Raw genomic sequence first — 21,179 nt, forward strand, 5'->3', positions numbered from 1 at the left:
GATGTGGTAAATCTGTAATTTAAACATTTGTAAGAAAAGTAGCTTCGAAGTATGAAGACAAAACAGAAAATTAACTCTAAAAAAAGGGACACTTTGATCATTTTTATTTCTTTGTGTGAAACTGACAAATGCCATGTAAAATTATTTTCAGCATATTGTGCCTTTTCATTTTTGTATGCTTAAGCCATGCTCTAATTGTTCTCATTTTAGTTCTTAGTGACTAGATTTTTCTCCCTTTTATCAAATAGTTGTAACATTTACTTTTTACTTTTTGTTTTGAGTTGAAGGGGTTGATGAAAGTAATTGTTAACCAACAAGAGTGTAATTTTTAGTTATGGCATCTAATGAGTTGTTTACGTTCAAAGACTAGAACATAAATACAAAACACAAGAAAGTTTATATAAAATTTTGTTTATTGGGAGATCCACAGCCTCAGCCTGTTTTGCAAATGAAACCATCTGATCTTTTTATAATCTGCGCAGTTCGCCATTTTCAACCACGGGTCATTGCCAACCAAGTATTTTAAGCATGAAGCTTAAAGCATGTGCTTGAAAATGACCAGTTGTTGAAGTTTGCCAAATGCACTGAGAATAAAAAGAGTACTGCCTGCTTGGGTCCTGCTTTCATTCTCAATACAGTTTATGTACTAGACACTTCTGTCTAGCACGACAAAGGGATCTGCTTGTTACAAGCATGTGGTGCATTCAAAAACACAGCAGATACTGCGATCAAAGTGGTCCTGCAATATTGAGGGTTAGTAATGTCTTCTGCGTACCCCCTTCAACTGTCAGAATGCTTTTAAGCATATAGTTGAAGACATTTAGATTTTGCCAGTTTACTACTCCAAGTTTTAGAGAAGTTAGCTACATTGCCAGAGTTTAATTTTATACAAGTTTACTTTTCCAGCATCATTTGCATGTGTGGTCAAGATATTTTACAACTTGCTGTACATGCAAGTTGTAGCGCAACTGACATGCAGCATGAAAGAAGCAGAGAGAGCAAGGTGGCGGCGTATTCCAGAACCAACAGATAGGTTAGAATCCCTCGATGCCGCATTTGCCCTCACGGTGCAGCAGTTGGACAGAGGTCGACTGTACCTTGAAGACAGCGTAGAACTTAATCCAGATGAGGGTGATGAGAATAATGCATCAGGACTGATATCAAGTGCACATCGTCAACATCTGGAGTCTCAGGTAATGTCATATATTAAGAGACAAGAAAATCAACTTGGGTAATTCTGTAACATGAAGTTTCAATGGAGATTAATGCTTAGATGCATGAGTCATTTAACAAAGGATGAATTTATTTCCTGTTAAGTCATTACATATGCATTGTAGATTAACTGTCAGGCTTTTGGAGACTGTATCTCGTACACTGATCAGTGAGCAGAGCACATCTGATACAAAAATGGGTACTCATTAGTGAAGAATCAGAAACATTTTGGTAGGAAATTGAGAAGTTACAGTGTAGAAATAATTGAATGTTGAACAGTATTATTTATTGTTGCTTAAGTATTCCACATAACTGAACACAAAATTGCTGATAAATTTGTGAATCGGGCAATGTATATATTTCACAAGTAACTGAAAGTACACAATGGATGATACTTAATACCATTGTTAGTAGCTCACTGTCCTGTTCCATTACCTAAGGAACAAGGGAAAAATGAATGCTTCCATGGCTTAATACACACCTCAATTTCTCTTATCATTATCCATAGGTGAATAGGCAGTCAGTAGAATTGGCACAGTCACCACCAGATATTCAGAGATGGCATAAAAATGCAGCAAAAATCCTACGAGCCATTCCGTTATCACTTTATGTGTGAATTTAAAGGTTAAATTGCTAAGTTAAGTAGGTTTGTTTACGACATGTCTAAAAACAAAGTAAAAGCTGAAGCCTTAAAATATGCAATTTTGATTTCTTAGTAATAATATCAAATGCTTTTCTAAAAGGTAGGAATAATTGTACTGAAGCATGGGTATGCATGTGTCGCTTATGCAGTAGATCACCTTGACAACAGTTATGTGCCACACAACGTTGTTTCTCATACACCACGGACAACTTTTTAACTATACACCATTCTTATCGTTCCCATAATCTTGAACTGTCCTGAAAGTGCAGAATTTGAATCTTTTGTCACTTTAATTACAGAGATTGATTTAGTTTTAAGTGTTGCTCTTACAGAATTTATCATATTGCTCATTTCAAAATTGGGCATATTTGTCGATTTAACTCACTTGTGCACCAAGTTTCTTAACTTGAATGTTAATTATGTTTCAGTTGCAAACACTTTGTTTGCCATTTCTGCGCCTAGCAGCTCTTCTGCGGCATCATTTATACGAGCAGCCTCTACCTGAGATTACCTCACCACAAGAAGAATTTGTCAGACTTGTCTATTACCTTGAACTTGTCGCTGAGGGTATGGAATGGGGTCGCTTTAGTGCAGCTGTGGCTCTCAATTGGCCCACAAATGGGGCAGCAACAGCACGTGCTTGGTGTGAACAGATGGCTGCCTTTGCAGCACGTTCACAGGTTTCAGCGCGGAACTTCTTAGCTGAACAACATTTGTCATGGCACCAACCTCGTCTCCTACGGTTGCCACAACTGTATGATAAAATATTCCAGGTAAAAATAACTCTTCAGTTTATTCTTTTTAATGGATATTTGTAAATGTAATGACATTAGTACATAAATATGAAATTTGGATATATATGACTGATACTATTAGCTTCACTTGTATTCTGTAGTGATTGTGTGACCTTTGTGAAGATTTTGACTTACCCTGTTCTTAAAGTGATGGTGTATGTTAACTTCAGCCAACACTTCTATTTTATTTTATTATTATTATTATTATTTTAACTTAAGTCATGAAGTTTGTAACACTGTATCTCCTGTTTTTCAGTATTATCACAGAAGACAATGTTCTCAGTGCCATTCAGTACCCCGAGAAACAAGCATATGTTTACTCTGTGGTACACTGGTCTGCCTGAAGGAATCTTGCTGCAAGCAGCTTAGCACTTGTGAAGCTGTCCAGGTGGGTCTGTTGTGTGTTGTTTACGAAATAAGAATGTTAATTTCGATTTTTCTTACTGATTATCATTCTGTATGTGGCTAAGAGAGATGGATATTCATTGAAAATTTAATTTCCTGAATATCTTGATATTCAGAGGAAACTGAGTTGTTCCCAGTTAATCAGGTTCCTTATAAATTGATACATAATCACTAGCTAAATTATTTGTATCTTTACTGGGCATGACATAAATCATTGTGAGGAGATAAGAAAGAATATTTCAAGCGAGCTATAAATAAGTCTTCAGAGGAAGATTGGTAAAAAATGTAGTATCTTCAAGGAGAATTAAAACTGACGTACCTGTTACATAGCACACTACTGCAGAACGACTTATAGCATATACAGAACAGAGTTCAGGTTGTTGTGATATGATAAGAAATGGACTTGTGCACAAATATAGAACTGTGCTGGAAATATACCTCCAACAATAATATATTTGCCATCTTAATCCTTTCAACCTGAATTTTTGTGGAGGAAGGAAAAGTTTTCTTTATGTGCTAATGCTCTTAGGTAATTTTTTTAATGATTTCAGATGCAATATTTATACAAAAATATGTACCCATTTTCAAAACATACTTTTTATGCTTGGCTTCATTTTATAGACTAAAGTAACTAATTACAAAATATTCTCTATTGCAATAAATAGTAAAATCATCATTCAATAATTACCATGCATAATTACGATAATAGTATTCAGTTTTACAGTGGAATATAGTTCACCAACCACATCCATATTTTCTGTTGATCAAGAGCTGCTGTGTACTGCTACATTGACTTACTGATATTTTCATAGTGATGCCCAACAGTTGGCAGCACTTGCACATGATGAAAAGGTAGAACGTTCACTAATGTGCACCTCATGTTTCCATTAGAAAAATATACTTCTGTTGCAGCTAAGGCACTGTAAATCTTAATGTGCACAATTGTAGCTGGAGGGTCTGAAACGGTTAATTGTATCGAGAGTCATTGTGAAGTTTTAACAGTATGTGTAATAAAAGTGATATAATGTTCAGCCAAAGTGAAATAGTGCCAGCAGTTTCAGTAAAGTTACGGAAACGTGGGTGATGATCATCAAGGGGAACTATAGTTCAATTCTTTTATCTTGGCGGCTCGCGCATGCCCGGCTAGACGCGGGAGATTGCTGCGTTGCCAGTTGCACACGACGCACGCGCCAAGAGAAGCAGCGCCATAGTATACCATAGTTCGCAAGCTTACGTTTAGGGGGGAGCGCGCAGTTCATGAAGTAAAGCCACCACGGCCACATTAACCCTTTCGCTGCTACAAAGACGTGCTCCCTGCACTCCGCGCTGTGGGCGATTTTGTCACTGCACTGCTCGCCTGTGCAGCTGCTTTGACACTCTTTATCATTCGATTCCACAAAAACTATTTGGCTCAAAAATTAGATTTTTACCTATCTTCTTGACTGATACCTTCCCCCCATAAATGACTTAATTTTGTTTCGATGTTCAACGCAGTTATTATGCAGCATTAAATATAGTAAACCATTGCACGAAATTTTGAAGAGTTTGCAGAGGTAAAGTCCATAGAGTATACTTTCCGGATGGTCGATTTTAGTTGCCACAATGTTGAGAATGAAATGTGGACAAGATACCTATATATTTCATTTAATTTAAGTACCACATAAGTGTCGTATGTAATATTGAGAAATATTCCACCTTTTGCGACTGTAACAAAAGTTTTACTTACACTGGGCATGTTTGGCTTTATTTTAAAGCACTTCAATCAATCAAAAGGAAGTAGACAAAATACATTAAACAAAACTGTGGACTTACAAAAACATTAGGACTTGAATATACCGTCTGTCAGTGAAGTGCTCAGAGCTATGTCAAATATAATTTTGTGTATGGCACACACAAACAGCATTTATTTGCTAAAACACTGATGAGCCAACACAAACGTTGAATATTGTGCTACCGCAGCACAAAACTACGAAAGGTGACTTGGCAATGGAGGACACAAAATACAGTCCTCTTATGATGCTTCAAAAGAGAGAAACGCGTCTGGTCTAAATAAGTCGCTTATTACAGTTGCAGAAGAGGGATATATTTCAATACCATTGGTAAAACTGCGACTGTGGAACAAAAACGAGAAATAGAACATGAATACCATTGTGTATGTGCCATACCTTTCACCGATGGAAGTGCTTTAAAATAAAGCCAAACGCGCCCTGTGTAAATAAAACTTTTATTACAGTCGCGAAAGACGGAATATTTCTCAATATTACATACGACACCTATGCGGTACTTAAATTAAATGAGATATTGTTATACAGTAAATATTATATGAAATTTAGGTATCTTGTCCACATTTCATTCTCAACATTGTGGCAACTAAAATCGACCATACGGAAAGTATACGCTATGGACTTTTACCTCTGCAAACTCTTCAAAATTTCGTGCAATGGTTTACTACATTTAATGCTGCACATCAAAACAAAATTAAGTCATTTATGGGGGGAAGGTATCAGTCAAGAAGACGTGTAAAAATCAAATTTTTTGGCCAAATAGTTTTTGTGAAATCGAATGATAAGTGTGTCAAAGCAGTGCACAGGCGAGAAGTGCAGTGATGACAAAATCGCGCACAGCGCGGAATGCGGGGAGCACGTGTCTGCAGCAGCGAAAAAGTTAATGAAGAGGCAAAGCACTAGAAATTTCATTCAAACGAATAAAATTCGTGAAGTAAGGCACTCCAATATTGTTTTTAAATAAAGAAAATATGAAGCACCGCACAAGGTTTGAACTCAGAACCTTTCACTTGGCAGCCCAACACCTTAACCGTTCCGCTACCTCAACTCATCGAACAATGTAACTCCATAACACCTCACGCAACTACTTATAAACACTGTTGGTATGACTATGAATTACTCACGCTTCGTCGAAGTACAATAGGAAATAAACAATTACCGCTGTTCGCTGGCCGAAGTGGCCGCGCGGTTCTGGCGCTGCAGTCTGGAACCGCGAGACCGCTACGGTCGCGGGTTCGAATCCTGCCTCGGGCATGGATGTGTGTGATGTCCTTAGGTTAGTTAGGTTTAACTAGTTCTAAGTTCTAGGGGACTAATGACCTCAGCAGTTGAGTCCCATAGTGCTCAGAGCCATTTGAGCCAATTACCGCTGTTCTTTATTGCGAAAAAGCAGTTCGTGAGATTGAAACAAACACCTTTCCTTGCTATCGCCTGAATTAGGAGTCTTATTGCTTGTTTGGTTTAATTAATTAATAGAATATGAAGCAATTGGTATAAAGAATGCTTTTTCCAAACTTTCTATAAAAGAAAGTCTGCTATCAAGACATTGCTTTTGTTCTATTACTTTCTTTATGACTGAACGTTTCTAAAACTGAAGACACTCGTCCGTGCTCTGCACTGCAGTCGAGATCTGGCAATGTCGTTCTCTGTTCATTGGCTGACTGTGTTTTGTGACGTCAGATGCGCAGAACGAACCTAAACTCGGCCGCCAAGATATATGACGCGCACTTTAGATACGATGATCACTGTATGTTGTTGATTAACTTAACAATAAAAGACTGTGCTGAGTTTATAACATTACTTTATTTTCTAAATTATTCACAGTCACAACCAAAGAAGGAAAAGTGTCAACTATTACATTTCATTTGTTACCAGTGAAATTCAGTAGTGTGTCTTCATATGAAACCAAGAAGTGTTATCATAGCCACTGGTATTTAAGGTTAAAATGAACATGATGTCCAAATAGTATTGCCATTGGACCATTGTCAGGGTGTTCCATTGCTGCTGAAGGTGATGTGTGTGTTATTGGTATCTTTGCAGCAGCAGAAGCGCGCGCGTGCGCGCACACACACACACACACACACACACACACACACACACACACACACACACACACGTGAGCCATGAGGAAACTCTTCAGTTTAGACTTAAAAGTGTTTGGGCCACTGCTAAGATTTTTGAGTTCTTGTGGTAGCTTATTGAAAATGGATGCAGCAGAATACTGCATTCCTTTCTGCACAAGAGTCAAGGAAGTGCATTCCACATGCAGATTTGATTTCTGCCTAGTATTAACTGAGTGAAAGCTGCTAACTCTTGGGAATAAGCTAATATTGCTAACAACAAACGACATTAAAGAAAATACATACTGTGAGGGCAATGTCAAAATTCCCAGACTATTGAATAGGGGTCGACAAGAGGTTTTCGAACTTACACCATACATAGCTCGAACAGCCCGTTTTTGAGCCAAAAATACCCTTTTTAAATCAGAAGAATTACCCTAAAAAATAATACCATATGACATAAGCGTATGAAAATATGCGAAGTATACTACTTTTCGTGTTGAAATGTCACTTATTTCAGATACTGTTCTAATGGTAAATAAAGCGGCATTTAGTTTCTGAACAAGATCCTGAACATGGGATTTCCACAACAGCTTACTATCTATCCGTACGCCTAGGAACTTGAACTGTTCCGTCTCGCTTATAACATGCCCATTCTGTCTGATTAAAATGTCAGTTCTTGTTGAATTGTGAGTTAGAAACTGTAAAAACTGAGTCTTACTGTGATTTAGCATCAAATTATTTTCCACAAGCCACGAACTTATATCATGAACTACATTATTTGATAATGTTTCAATATTACACACAAGATCCTTCACTACCAAGGTGGTGTCATCAGCAAACAGAAATATTTTTGAATCACCTGTAATACTAGAAGGCATATCATTTATATAAATAAGAAACAGCAGTGGCCCCAGCACCGACCCTTGTGGAACACCCCATTTAACAGTGCCCCATTGGGACTGAACATCATTACCACTCTCAATATTGCGGAGGATTACCTTCTGCTTTCTGTTCTTAAAGTAGGAGGCGAACAAATTGTAAGCTACTCCCCTTACTCCATAATGTTCCAACTTCTGCAGTAATATTTTGTCGTCAACACAGTCAAAAGCCTTCGTTAAATCAAATAAAACACCTAACGTTCGGAACCTTTTATTTAATCCGTCCAAAACCTCACAGAGAAAAGAGACTATAGCATTTTCAGTTGTTAAGCCATTTCTAAAACCAAACTGTACATTTGACAGCAAATTATGTGAATTTAAATGCTGCAGTAACCTTGTATATACAACCCTCTCGATAACTTTAGCAAACACCGATGGCATAGAAATAGGTCTATAATTGTCAACATTATCCCTGTCTCCCTTTTTATAAAGTGGCTTCACTACAGAGTACTTTAATCGGTCAGGAAACCGACCACTACTAAAGGAAAAGTTACAGATATGGCTAAGTATTGGGCTAACATACACAGAACAATACTTCAGTATTCTGCTAGATACCCCGTCATATCCATGAGAGTTCTTGGTCTTTAGTGATTTAATTATTAACTCAATCTCCCTCTTGTCAGTATCATGGAGGAGCATTTCAGGTAACAGTCTCGGAACACTTTTTTCTAAGAGCGCTATATGATTCCCTGTTGGGACTATGTTTCTATTTAGTTCACCTGCTATATTCAGAAAGTGATTCTTAAGTACTGTACATATATGCGACCTATCAGTAACACGGACATCCCCACTACGCACTGATTCTATATTCTCGACCTGTCTCTGCAGACCAGCCACTTCCTTTACGACTGACCATATGGTTTTAATTTTATCCTGAGACTTAGCTATTCTATCTGCATACCACATACTTTTTGCCTTCCTAATAACTTTTTTAAGCACCTTACAATACTGTTTGTAATGGGCTGCTGCATTTAAATTTTGACTGTTTCTAACGTTTTGATATAATTGCCACTTTGTTCTACAAGATATTCTTATCCCTTTAGTCAGCCACCCAGGCTGCCTGTTTGTGCTAGTACCCTGTTTTGAACGTTCTAACGGAAAGCAACTTTCAAAGAGCACGAGAAAAGTCTTGAGGAAAGCATTATATTTATCGTCTACTGTATCAGCACTATAAACATCTTGCCACTCTTGTTCCTTGATAAGGTTTACAAAAGTCTGTACAGCAACTGGATCAGCTTTCCTAAAAAGTTGGTAACTATTTTTAACATGTGTTGCAGCACAAAAATCTTTTAGACTTAAAATTTGTGCATCATGATCTGAAAGGCCATTCACCTTTTTGCTAACGGAATGCCCTTCTAATAATGACGAATGAACAAAAATATTGTCTATGGTTGTTCTACTGTTCCCTTGCACTCTCGTTGGAAAGAATACGGTTTGCATAAGATTATATGAATTAAGGAGGTCTACCAGCATCCTTTTCCTTGCACAATCACTTATACAATTAATATTGAAGTCACCACATATAACTAACTTTTTGTATTTCCTATAAAGTGAACCAAGAACCTCCTCTAGCTTTAGCAAAAATGTTATGAAATCGGAGTCTGGGGATCTATAAATAACAACAGTAAGAAGTTTAGCTCCACTAAATTTAACCACACCTGCACAACATTCAAACACCTTTTCAGTGCAATACTTTGAAACATCAATTGACTCAAATGGGATACCGTTTTTCACATACATGGCTACTCCCCCACACCGCAAAGAGCTCCTAGAAAAGCTGCCAGCCAACCTGTATCCTGGTAAAGGAAGCCTCTGAATTATCTCCTTATTTAAGAAGTGTTCAGATATACCAATAATTTCAGAGTCAACATCTATAAGCAGTTCACTAACTTTATCTCTAATACCTTGTATATTTTGATGAAATATACTAATTCCCTCATTAATCGGATACCCAAGCTTTGTAGAAAGTGGTTTCTTTGTTAGAGAGACTTCCCTTAAGCAGGAATACCTATCAGCTGACTTCAATCTAAAAAAGGTACAGCTCTAACACCCACAACTACCGGAATTTTCCCATGAGTGATCCCACCACCCCCACCTATGCTGTCACCTATAAGTTTTGCCAACCTCCCCTTCCCATACCTGTTGAGGTGCAGGCCATGTCTAGTGAAACCCATCCTGCTGATAGACTCCACCGACACCACTGAAATGTGACTCATGCCTTCTGTCATCAGCGCACCCCCAAGTCTCATGTTATTACGCCTGACGGCTGTATTAAGATGAGGCCGATCGTGACGCTGAAACAGTTCCACGAAATGCACATTCGTGTTGCCAGTCTGAGTGGCTATCTTTTCCAGGTCACCATCTATGTCATACTCCCCATCCCTATCAATACTATTACCAGCCCCACCCACAATCACTACCTGATCCTCTTTAGTAAAATCCCTACATAACCCCCATATGTTAAAAGTCACCTGAGCCAATCCTGCATTAGGCTTCACAATGCTGGTGACCTGGTACTCACTCCCCAAAACTTCCTGCAACTGCTGGCCTACACCTCTACCATGAGAACTACCTAACAGCAGAACCTTCTTCTTTCTCTTAGACTTTGCAACTGTCCTAGCCACCGCAACTGCTGAGGTCTGCTGCATACTTCCTACATCTACAGCTACTAGAGATTCCTCTCCACTAGACTCTGACAGTTGGTCATATCTATTACAAACACCAATAGTAAAACTATCTGAAAATCTCCTTCTCCTAGCAGATCTCTTGCCAACAGCCAGCTTCCATTCCCCAACCCCCTTCTCCCTCCTCATCCTATCAAGCTGCTCCTGTGCGTTTTTCAACTGCACCTGAAGGGCACAGATCTTACGCTCCTGCTCCTCTATCAACTTACTCTTGCTACATAACCTGCAGTTCCAGGAGAGGATCTCACCAGAATGCCCACTGGCTTCCCCACTGCATTCCCCCCAGTGAAAATACTTCGAACAAGTCTCACACCGCAATCCACTACTCACGAACCTACGGCAAAGCCCACACTTCTCACTCATGGTAAAATTTTACAATTATTGAAACAAGAAAACAACTTTAAGTTCCGCTACTACAATAAGAAGATGTTAAAAACTGACTACAATAATCACAAACTTGCTCTACAAGGGAAGTAACTACTATTATTGACAGTATTAATCAACAACAAATGAGAATATAACAAAATACTAACACAGAAAGAAAATCAAACGTCTAATGACAGTAACGAAACTGAAAGCAGTTCGCAAAAATTTCTTCTGAAGTTATTTCACCAGAAAACACCACGAACACCGGTTGAAGACTACTAAAGTTCCTAAATAAACTACTATACACAAACAATTAATTAGTACTTAGCTTTCGATGCGCCGCTACAGCTGCAACTGGTCAGCGCGGAATGTAAACATGGGTAAGAGGTTAAGTTGCTCGATACGAAACACTCACAAATATCAGGTCACAACACAAGAAATGCAGAGGTGAATGAAGAAACCACTAATAAGTCACTTATATAGTAAATATTATCACAAAAACCGTTAAAATATATATCTGAAACCTAAAAATAGATGAAAACTTAGAGAGCGATCTCACACGCAGTCACGCGCTTATGACGTCACACCAAAGAGGCATTATTAGTTGCATCTGTGCCCAATTCTATTCGATTCGCTTCCTGTGTCAGTTCCCGTATTTTTGCATGTTATCCCGCACTTTTCCGGTGCCACACGATCTTACATCTCTAACTACAATCCCCTCCCCACCCCCCACACTTTCTCTGTTCTATCCCTGTTCGCACCGACTAAATCCACCTCACCCAGTCACATCTGTTGTCCCCCTTATCCGCCCCCAAACCTGCTACTCACAGTAATATACTTATATTTATTAATGATTAGTTATTCTCTACTTTGACCTTTGTGACTTCTCACCAATTTTAGTGCGTTTTCACCTTCCACTATCCTCGTCTTCCTCAGATTTCATCTCTCTTTTTCCCCCTGTGCATCCATTTTGTACTTTTCACACGTATTTGGGTGTATTTTTGCGCAATTTTTCAGACTTAATTCTACTTTCTTACGTATTTTTTTTTTTGCATTTATTGCACCACCATGGATCTTTGCTCCTTCCATCTGCATCAATACAGAAAAGTTTCCTTATCCCTAGCCAGATCCCAGTCCCACATACTGTTCCTGCATTGTTGCTTGGCTCATGAAATCCCCCCCTAATGCCCTTACCAGCAAATTACCCATCTTTGGTTGCCACCCCTTCTTCCACTATGACCTCCACCTGTTCAGATTCCATCAATCCTTAGCCCTCACCAACATAGTCCTGCAAGACCATGTCAACCAAGCCCAATCCTCCTTGCAGTACCTTCTCCCCATCCGCAAAATTCTCCTGCTATGTAATCCCAGATTCCTGGAACCCATAACACACATTGAAACTCTTGCCCTGCAGGAACTTCAGCAACATGCACAATGCCACCTCTTAAAAGCTCTCCATCCTGCTCACCTCCTACTCCCGCCTCGGAGTGCCACTGTCGACCACTTCAACAACAACCTCCAAACCTCCCCCATGCCCCCTCATAGCTGACAAACCTTGTCTCGCAGACCTACTACACTTACCCCATCCTCCGAAACTCACTCCCACCACCACACAGAACTCAAATCCTAAACAGACCCACAACACAGTCATGAACCTTTCGTCCAGAAGCCTTAGTCCCACAGAAATATCAGTCCTTTCCAAAGGCCTCATCTTTTGCCCCACTCCCAAATTCAGCCATGCAGGACTAGTTAAAGACCTTCTCTCCTCCCGGTCCCTACAGTGGGAACACTTTTTTGCCACCAACCTGAGCAATCAGTCTCAACCAAAGACCAACACAACATTGAACCTTGCCTAACTCAGTTCAGTCCTCCATCCAACCGTGATCCACCCCCACTACCTCCAAAACAACCCCTGTTAACTTTCCAGAATTTCTTATCCTCGAACCTTGCCTCTCCATCATTCCTCAAATCTTTCAACATGCATACTAACCTTACATCCGCAGGAAGAACCGCAGTCCACCACTGTAGTTTTGAACCGCAAGGATTACTTGGAAGAAGGACTCCGTCAGCTGTCAGATACTTCCACTATGCCACAGTGATCCCATTCCAGCAATCCAGCAGGATCTCCAGTCACTACTCAAATCCTTAGGCCCATCCCAGAACCTCTCCCCAGAGTCCGTCTCTCTACTTACCCCTACCACTGCCCGCACTCCCACCTTCCACATGCTTCCTAAAGTCCATAAACCCAACCACCTAGGACGCCCCATTGTGGCCGGGTACTGTGCCCCCACTGAGAGAATCTCTGCTCTCGTAGACCAACACCTTCAACCTATTACCCGAAACCTATCCTCCTATATAAAAATACCAACCATTTCCTCAACTGACTCTCCACAGTTCCTCTCCCTTTACCACACGGTGCCCTGCTCATCACTATTGATGCCACCTCCCTGTTCACTAACATACCTAATGCCCATGGTCTTACTGCTATCGAACACTACCTTTCCATACGCCCTATGGATTCCAAACCTAAAACCTAATTCCGGTCTCCATAACCAACTATATCCTCACCCACAATTACTTCTCCTTTGAAGGAATTACCTACAAACAAATCTGCAGTATGGCTATGGGCGTTTGCATGGCACCATCCTATGCTAGCCTATTCATGGGCCTTCTAGAGCAATCCTTCCTAAAAACCCACAATCCTAAACCCCTCACCTGGTTCAGATTCACTGATGACATCTTTGGTATCTGGATTGAAGGTGAGTACACCTTATTCACATTCCTCCAGAACCCCAACAACTTCTCCCCCCATTTGCTTCACCTGGTCCTACTCAACCTAACAAGCCACCTTCCAAGATGTTGACCTCCACCTCGGAGATGGCTACATCAGTACCTCCGTCCATATCAAACCTACTAACCACCAGCAATACCTCCACTTCGACAGCTGCCACTTGTTTCATAGCAAGAAGTCCCTTCCGTACAGCCTAGCCACCTGTGGTCATCGCATCTGCAGTGACGAGCAGTCCCTCTCTAAATATACCAAGGGTCTCACTAAAGCCTCCACTGACTGTAGTTATCCTCCCATCCTTGTACAAAAACAAATCTCCCATGCCTTATCTTTCCAGTCTCCCACCATCTCCCAAAGTCCCACAGTCCGGCCACAGAGAAGCATTCCCCTCGTAACTCAGTACCATCTGGGACTGGAGCAACTGAATTACATTCTCCGCCAGGGTTTCGATTACCTCTCGTCGTGGCCTGGAATGAGAAATGTCCTTCCCACTATCCTTCCCACCTCTCCTACTGTGGTATTCTGCCGTCCACCGAACCCACACAATATACTCGTCCATCCTTACACAACCCCTGCTTCCAATCCTTTACCTCATGGCTCATACCCCTGTAATAGACCTAGATGCAAGACCTGTCCATACATCCTCTTACGACCACCTACTCCAGTCCGGTCACTAACATTACCTATTGCGTCAAAGGCAGGGCTGCCTGTGAAACCAGTCATGTGATCTACAAGCTAAGCTGCAACCACTGTGCTGCATTCTATGTAGGCATGACAACCAACAAGCTGTCTGTCCGCATGAACTGCCACCGACAAACTGTGGCCAAAAAACAAGTTGACCACCCTGTAGCTGAACACACTGCCAAACATGATACCCCTCATCTCAATGACTGCTTCACAGCCTGTGCCATATGGATCCTTCCCACCAACACCAGCTTTTCTGAATTCTGCATGTGGGAACTTTCCCTGCAATACATCCTATGTTCCAATAACCCTCCTGGCCTCAACCTCTGTTAGTCACTGTCCTCGCTCATCCAGCCCCCTCCCTGTTCCCATTCCAGCACTACACAGCCGTCATTTGACCACCACACCGTATTTTAATTTCTTTTATTTTTATTTCTCTCTTTTCCACTACTTACACCCTCCGCACCTTCTCTCCACCCTCCGTCTAAACTGCAACACTTCACTGTCCGCCACTCCTACCATACTACCTGTCCCCCTCCCCGCCCCAGCCTCCTCCTTACCCCCATCCTGTCGCCACTCCCATCATGCACTGGTGCTGCAGCTCGCAGTGTAGTTTCAGCTCTCTGAGACTGCAGATGTGTGTGCAAGTTGCGCTTGCACTTGAGTGTGTGTGTGTGTGTGTGTGTGTGTGTGTGTGTGTGTGTGTGTGTGTCTACTGCTGACAAAGGCCTTAATGGCCAAAAGCTATGATTGTGTGACTCTTTTTATTGTGCCTATCGCGGCTCAGCCTCTCCGCTATATGGTGAGCATCAACTTCCCTTCTCTCGCATTGTTACATTCCATCCTGGATTTTCCATTGTTTGAAAGTCTACATATTTGTGTACATAACTATTGTACAGTGTCCGATATTCAATTTTTTATATTACAGAGTGTGGTATTAATAAATGTTCCTGGTAGACACAACATTTGTCCATAAACCAGCTTAGCAGTTGCATTCAGGTCAGCTTTGAAGGCAGTTCATATGCCAAGCAGGACAGTCAGAAGAGTGTCTGTGCTGCGTTCGAAGGCACAGCATCTTAGACAGGCTTTGAGCAGACAGTGTAAGTGTTTACTGGCCTGTTTGCTGAAGGATGTTAGGCAGCTGTCCAAATTCCCTGAATTCCCAGGAAGACTTACAGCACCGTGAATAGACCTTAAGAATATTTTGGCTACAGTCAGGGGTGCGGCATCTTTTGGAGACCTGGTCAGTGTGAAAAGTGGTTGGCTGTCATCAGGCAGAAACTACAGCCTTCTGGTAGCAGGAGGGGTCCATCAATATATACATGTATGTGCTTGAATTGCTGGTTTAGTGGATCGGAAGTGTGAGGTGTAAGACGAGATGATTACTGATTTTATTTTCCTGGCATGCACGCTGTGCATGATATATTTGCGGTTCTTTTCTACCTAATGCCAAACAAATGCTGTATTGACATAACATACCATCGCTTTAACTCCTGGATGGCACAGAGTGTGGAGTGAACAGATGGTCTGATGTTCGACCTCAGCTGTACCAAACAGGCGTGCACACTATGTTGAGATATCGCAGTATTTGCTTTGCATTTGTATTTGGTATGTTGATGTGCTGAAGTTGGAAACCAGATAAAGAACCATGTAGCAGCCTCAGTTATCATCCCCCTGCTGTGCAATGACATAATCATCCTACTGCGCAATGCCAAGAGCTTTGAAATCTAATTGTTGTACAATTATCTTGATTTGTGAAAGGCCATGTGGCTAGTATGTTCTGCATGCAACTAACATCTGTGATATCCGTAGTGAAGTGTTGTAGCTGGTGTGATAATGCTTTCTCCATTTTCTGGTGAGTCATTGAAGACTGGAAATGGAAAATGTTCTAAGTGACATTTCTTTCAAAAATGCATTTTCGGCACTAATGTGTTTTTGGTACTCTGTTGCATGCCCTCCTAGATTTGCACCAAATGTCAAATTATGGAGAAAATGTTTGAAACATTCATTATTAGAAGATGCATGGTCTTTGTGCCAAGCAATACTTCTTTCAGGAGTTTTGTCAGCTATAGCTTTGAACCCAGTCCATATAATTGTAATGCATTAACTGACTTCTTTGGTTTTAAAGATGCTGCTGAAAGATTATTATCAATTCAGGCATGTAAGATCTCCAAATGTAGTCTGATAAAACAGTCCCATACTCATCCATCTCAAATAGCTATTAATAATTCTTACTCTGAAACATAAGAACAGAAGAATGTAAATGTATTCAAAAGAGAAAAGATAATGGCAGATGTATGCCATGCTATGCCATACTTCATCTGAAAGACCAGCCATGTTTATCAATTGCAAAACAAAAAGACCTGTTGATGATGCCATCTCTTCAATAGTGCAGATAGTTTTAAAGTAAGCTTTGCAGCATATCATCCCAAGAATGGAGTTGTACAGGGTTGAGCAAATAAAAGTGGACCAGAGACAGAGTTCCAGGGTACAAAGATACACAGCAGAGCAAAGGAAATACAGTACTAATGGCCCTGATCAGCAAGTTGCTGAAGGCTGATCGAAGCTGGACTTCTGGAATTGCTGCAGTGTCATCTGAAATGATCTGCTGCAGTTCTTGAAGACTATGATGGTTGTTGTGATACCCCTTAGACCTGAGAGCTCCCCACACAAAGTAGTCACACATTGACAGATCAGGTGACCTGGGTGGCCAGCAAGGGCTGTGACCAGACTGACCTCAGCTAACAACTCTGTCACGTGTGAAGATGGTGTACATGTGATCCAAGGTTTGGCTGGCTGTATGGGCAGTTGTTTCATCCTGTTGGAAGTAACTGTAGGTCATCTCCTCCTCCATTAATGCTGCAACAAATAGTTTCAAAATGTTGACAATGTAATGCTCTGAAATCTGTGCCTGATGAAAGAAGATGGGACTAATAATGTGGTGCGCACACACTGCACACCAAATCCCAACCTTCTGATAATGCAGTTGCGTTTCGTAGAAGTTATGCGGAATGTCTGCTGCCCAGAACCTGTGATTCTGTGAGTTGACATAACTCGGGTGAAGCCAGGTTTCATCAGACATAAAGAACAGAGCAGTGTCCAAGCCATTCATTGTTATCCCAGCGAATAGCCACTCACAAAATTGGAGGTGCTGAGGAGCACTTGCTGGTTTTAATTCACAAACAACAGACACTCTGTAACGATGCATGTGCAGTTCCAGGTGGAGTATTTGTCTGCATGATTGACGTGATATGCCAGTCTTTTGCAACAGGCATTGGGTTGATTTGGTAGGACTCTGAAGCATTTTCTGGTGAACTGCAACCACATTTTCTGGTGTCTGGGAACATTTCAGAATTTTGTTTGACTTATTCGAAACAGATCCTGTCACGCAGTTTTGAGACTAAGCATTGTGTGGCATTCTTTGCTGGTACTTTGATACCATTAAACTTCTTGGCAAACAACTGACCACACCATTTCCTTGACTTTGTTTTCATGTAACTTTCCCCAATGAACACCCACTGCCACTGTGAGAACCATTGTCCCGTTTGCACTGCTCCACTCACATTGACACAGCCCATACTATGCTCTGAGCCAGTGTGGATCATGTGGCGGGTGAGTGGCGGGCGTACATATGGCGTGCACATAAGCAGGTGTAGTTATATGCATACATTCACATCCTATTGTATCCCTCATCTGGGTTGCTTTTATTTGTCCCCACACTATATAAGAAACAGATGTCAATACTGAGAGATGTTTTATCATGAATTTAATGTCATTCTTCTGTTGCAAAATGATATAAAAAAATGAGAAATGGTTTTTGTTGAGTACATTTCTTCCAGTTAAAATATTACTGCTGTATTTCTGTACTTTTATGATCCTGAATAAATCATAAGACATCTTTATTAATGGCACTTGGAACATAAACTTTCTTATTGTCTCTGGGAACTGATCAGTTTCCTGGTGCAGCATTTAGAACAGTCTTAATAAAGTATTTATTTCCTAATATGTTTCATTATTTTTTGCAGTGATGAGGTGGGGAGCATAATATTTGGAATAGAAATACACTATCTACAATATGAGATACATTGATTATTCTGACAAATGTAAGGTTTGGCACTTAGAAAGGTTTCCACTTCCATCAATCATATGTTACAGTAAAATTCATGAACAATGGCTGTCTGCACAGATAGAGACACAGAATGGTGACTGGAGCATTGCCAGTCCTAAATGACAGGTGCAGTAAACACATAGAAGTGCTGTTTGTAAGCTTGTGTTTATCGAATTGCAATCAGTAGAGAAAGTTTAGCCGCCACCACCACCACCAACAACAACAACGGCACATGATTACCACAGTGAGATGACTTGTGTGAGGGAACAAGCTATGCAATGTGGACTGGCACTGCATGTGTGTTTGGTGCTTTGTCCTAAGCATCTATGTACAAAGTAGTACAAATGCTCGTGCCAAAGGCCTAACTTAAAGTTTTGCAGATAATGATTTTCACACAGTATAAAAAGTTCAGTAACCTGTAACACTCTGATAATGCCACACATGGCTACCCCACTGTAATACATGTTTCATTGTCACTTTGGTTCTTGTGCACTGTCTCGTAAGTTCCGTGCTTTACATGTATCGTGCTTGTCTACGTGCAATGTATAACTACTGCCAGCTTAGACATAGTGTACCTCACATTACATAACATTCTGAAAGGAACAATTTAAATGCCCCAAAAACATTATATTTAATTTGGTGGGATGTGCCGTCTTTTGGGATTGTAATAAGTGTTATTTAGGCCATTTAAATTCTCCCACTTATGGCCACAGTGCAGCAACCCTAGTTCTGTTTTTCTTACTGAAAATATATCACTGTTTGTTGCAGTGTAGACTGTTTCAGTAGTTATTTAGACCAGAGCATTTTGCTTTACTTTGTTACTTACAAATCCCCAATTCACTTTCAAGTACTTTGTTAACTTTGTTTTGATCAGAGTACACAAAAAAATTTGAATTTATAAAAATGTGAAAACTAAAACATATTGTGTCATTGAAGTGCAGTGTGCTAAAAAAATCTAACATCTGTGTAGAAGAAAGCATGTACGAGATGAAACAGTGACCACTGAAAATACTCTAAAATAAAATGAAACACATCTGGTCTAAATAAGACCTTTATTAGTGTCGCAATAAATGAAACATAACCCTATATTACTTGTAAATTGTGACTGTGGAAGAGAGACCACAAAAACAAAGTAGACAACATTACTGTTGTGTGTGTCCCTTACCTTTCATCGTTTTCAGTTGCTGCTATTGTCATCATCTACTTCACTGCAGTCTGTGTCAGTGTCTGATTCACTTGGTGATGACTATGGGCTCAATTAAAATTTCTCTGTTCCTGTTCTCGTCCTGTGGCCATTCTGTGTGCCAAAAACAATCAGCTCATGCCGAAGGAGTTATGCAGTCAAGCAATTTGTGCAGAATTCAACTGTGATCATTCAAAGGACTGATAAGTTATACAGTTCCGGGAGAAAGTTTATTTTTAAGAAAGTGTATTTTTAACCGGGAAATCTGGCAGAAAATCTAGCAATCTGAACATATTTTACTTGGATGAAACGTGGGTACGCCTGAATCAAACTAGGCAAGAGCGTTGGAAAATGAATGATGGTTCAGATGGCTTGCAAGTACCACATGATAAAGGTCGAAGAATAATTGCTGTTTTAAATGTCTTGTTTCATTTTGTGACATAGCCTTTTACTTGTGCCCATATGAGTTCAATTGTATCGCAGTGGCAATGGTACAGTGACAAATTCAAAACTACATGTTTGTATTCCTTTGCAATATTATTGATGTTCTAAATTTTTACATGAGGCTTATGAAGTGCTGTAAAATTCAACAATTCAGTACAAATTTGGTTGCAGTATGCAGTATCTTTTTACTTCCAACGTACAGCATGATATCAGCTTTTTAGTACTTGATGTGGGTGCCTTGCCAACAACAGCTTGCATTGTCAAAACAATCACTATTTGCAGGTGTGTAAGGGAGAAATTGTTTCCTAAACCATAATTTAACTGTCTCCAATTTCATTTCAGAAAGATAATCCCTTGAATTGCTCCTTTTTGCCCAAAACACACATTTGCTTTCTAGAATAAATCTGGAAACAAAACCAGTGCAAAGTGCAATTATTCTTCCACCTTTATCACGTGGTACTTGCAAGCCACCTGAACCATCATTCATTTTCCAATGCTCTTGCCAAGTTTGATTCAGGCTTACCCATGTTTCATCCAAGTAAAATATGTTCTGATTGCTAGATTTTCTTATTTCAAGAATACTTCTTAAAAACTATGCCCATTAAGCAGCAATATAACTATGTTCCATTAACAGGGTGCATACATGGACAAGGAAAAAAAATCTCAGATTTCTACCAGATTTCCCGGTTAAAAATACACTTTCTCCCGGGGGGAAACATACTTTTTCCCCAGTTAACTGTCAGTATATTTTCTCTCGGAACTGTAGAACTTATCAGTCCTTTAGATGATTAGTTTTATTCACGGGCTTAGAATTTCCCGGTGCTTTAGAAAACTAAACACTGGGGGGGGGGGGGGGGGGGGGGAACACGTTTTGGAAAGATCTTTGATGTGCAGCAACATGTACGCTGCATGTTTTCATGTTGCAAAAGTATAAATTCGAATTCCACCAAACACCGCATGTTACTTTCCGAAGCATTGAAATCGAGATTGTGATGCACTTTTATAAGCCAGTCATAGCTCATGTCATGTGATTTCACCAGCCAATGACAGTAGGTATTCAGAGCTTAGGACACGTGATGTAGT

The 21,179-nt window shown here is 40.3% G+C and overlaps 1 protein-coding gene across 2 annotated transcripts in view; it reads left to right on the plus strand.

The window, feature by feature from the left end:
* The window catches only part of LOC126252102 (E3 ubiquitin-protein ligase Ubr3), a 304,811-nt gene that overhangs the window by 274,753 nt on the left and 8,879 nt on the right, over positions 1-21,179 (plus strand). For both annotated transcript variants that reach the window (XM_049952962.1, XM_049952963.1), the window contains 3 exons: positions 907-1,193; positions 2,284-2,628; positions 2,906-3,037. In XM_049952962.1, coding sequence (XP_049808919.1) covers positions 907-1,193; positions 2,284-2,628; positions 2,906-3,037 — 764 coding nt within the window. The remainder of the gene's footprint in view (positions 1-906; positions 1,194-2,283; positions 2,629-2,905; positions 3,038-21,179) is intronic.

The sequence above is a fragment of the Schistocerca nitens genome, chromosome 4 (genome assembly GCF_023898315.1).
Source record: "Schistocerca nitens isolate TAMUIC-IGC-003100 chromosome 4, iqSchNite1.1, whole genome shotgun sequence".
Classification (NCBI taxonomy): domain Eukaryota; kingdom Metazoa; phylum Arthropoda; class Insecta; order Orthoptera; family Acrididae; genus Schistocerca; species Schistocerca nitens.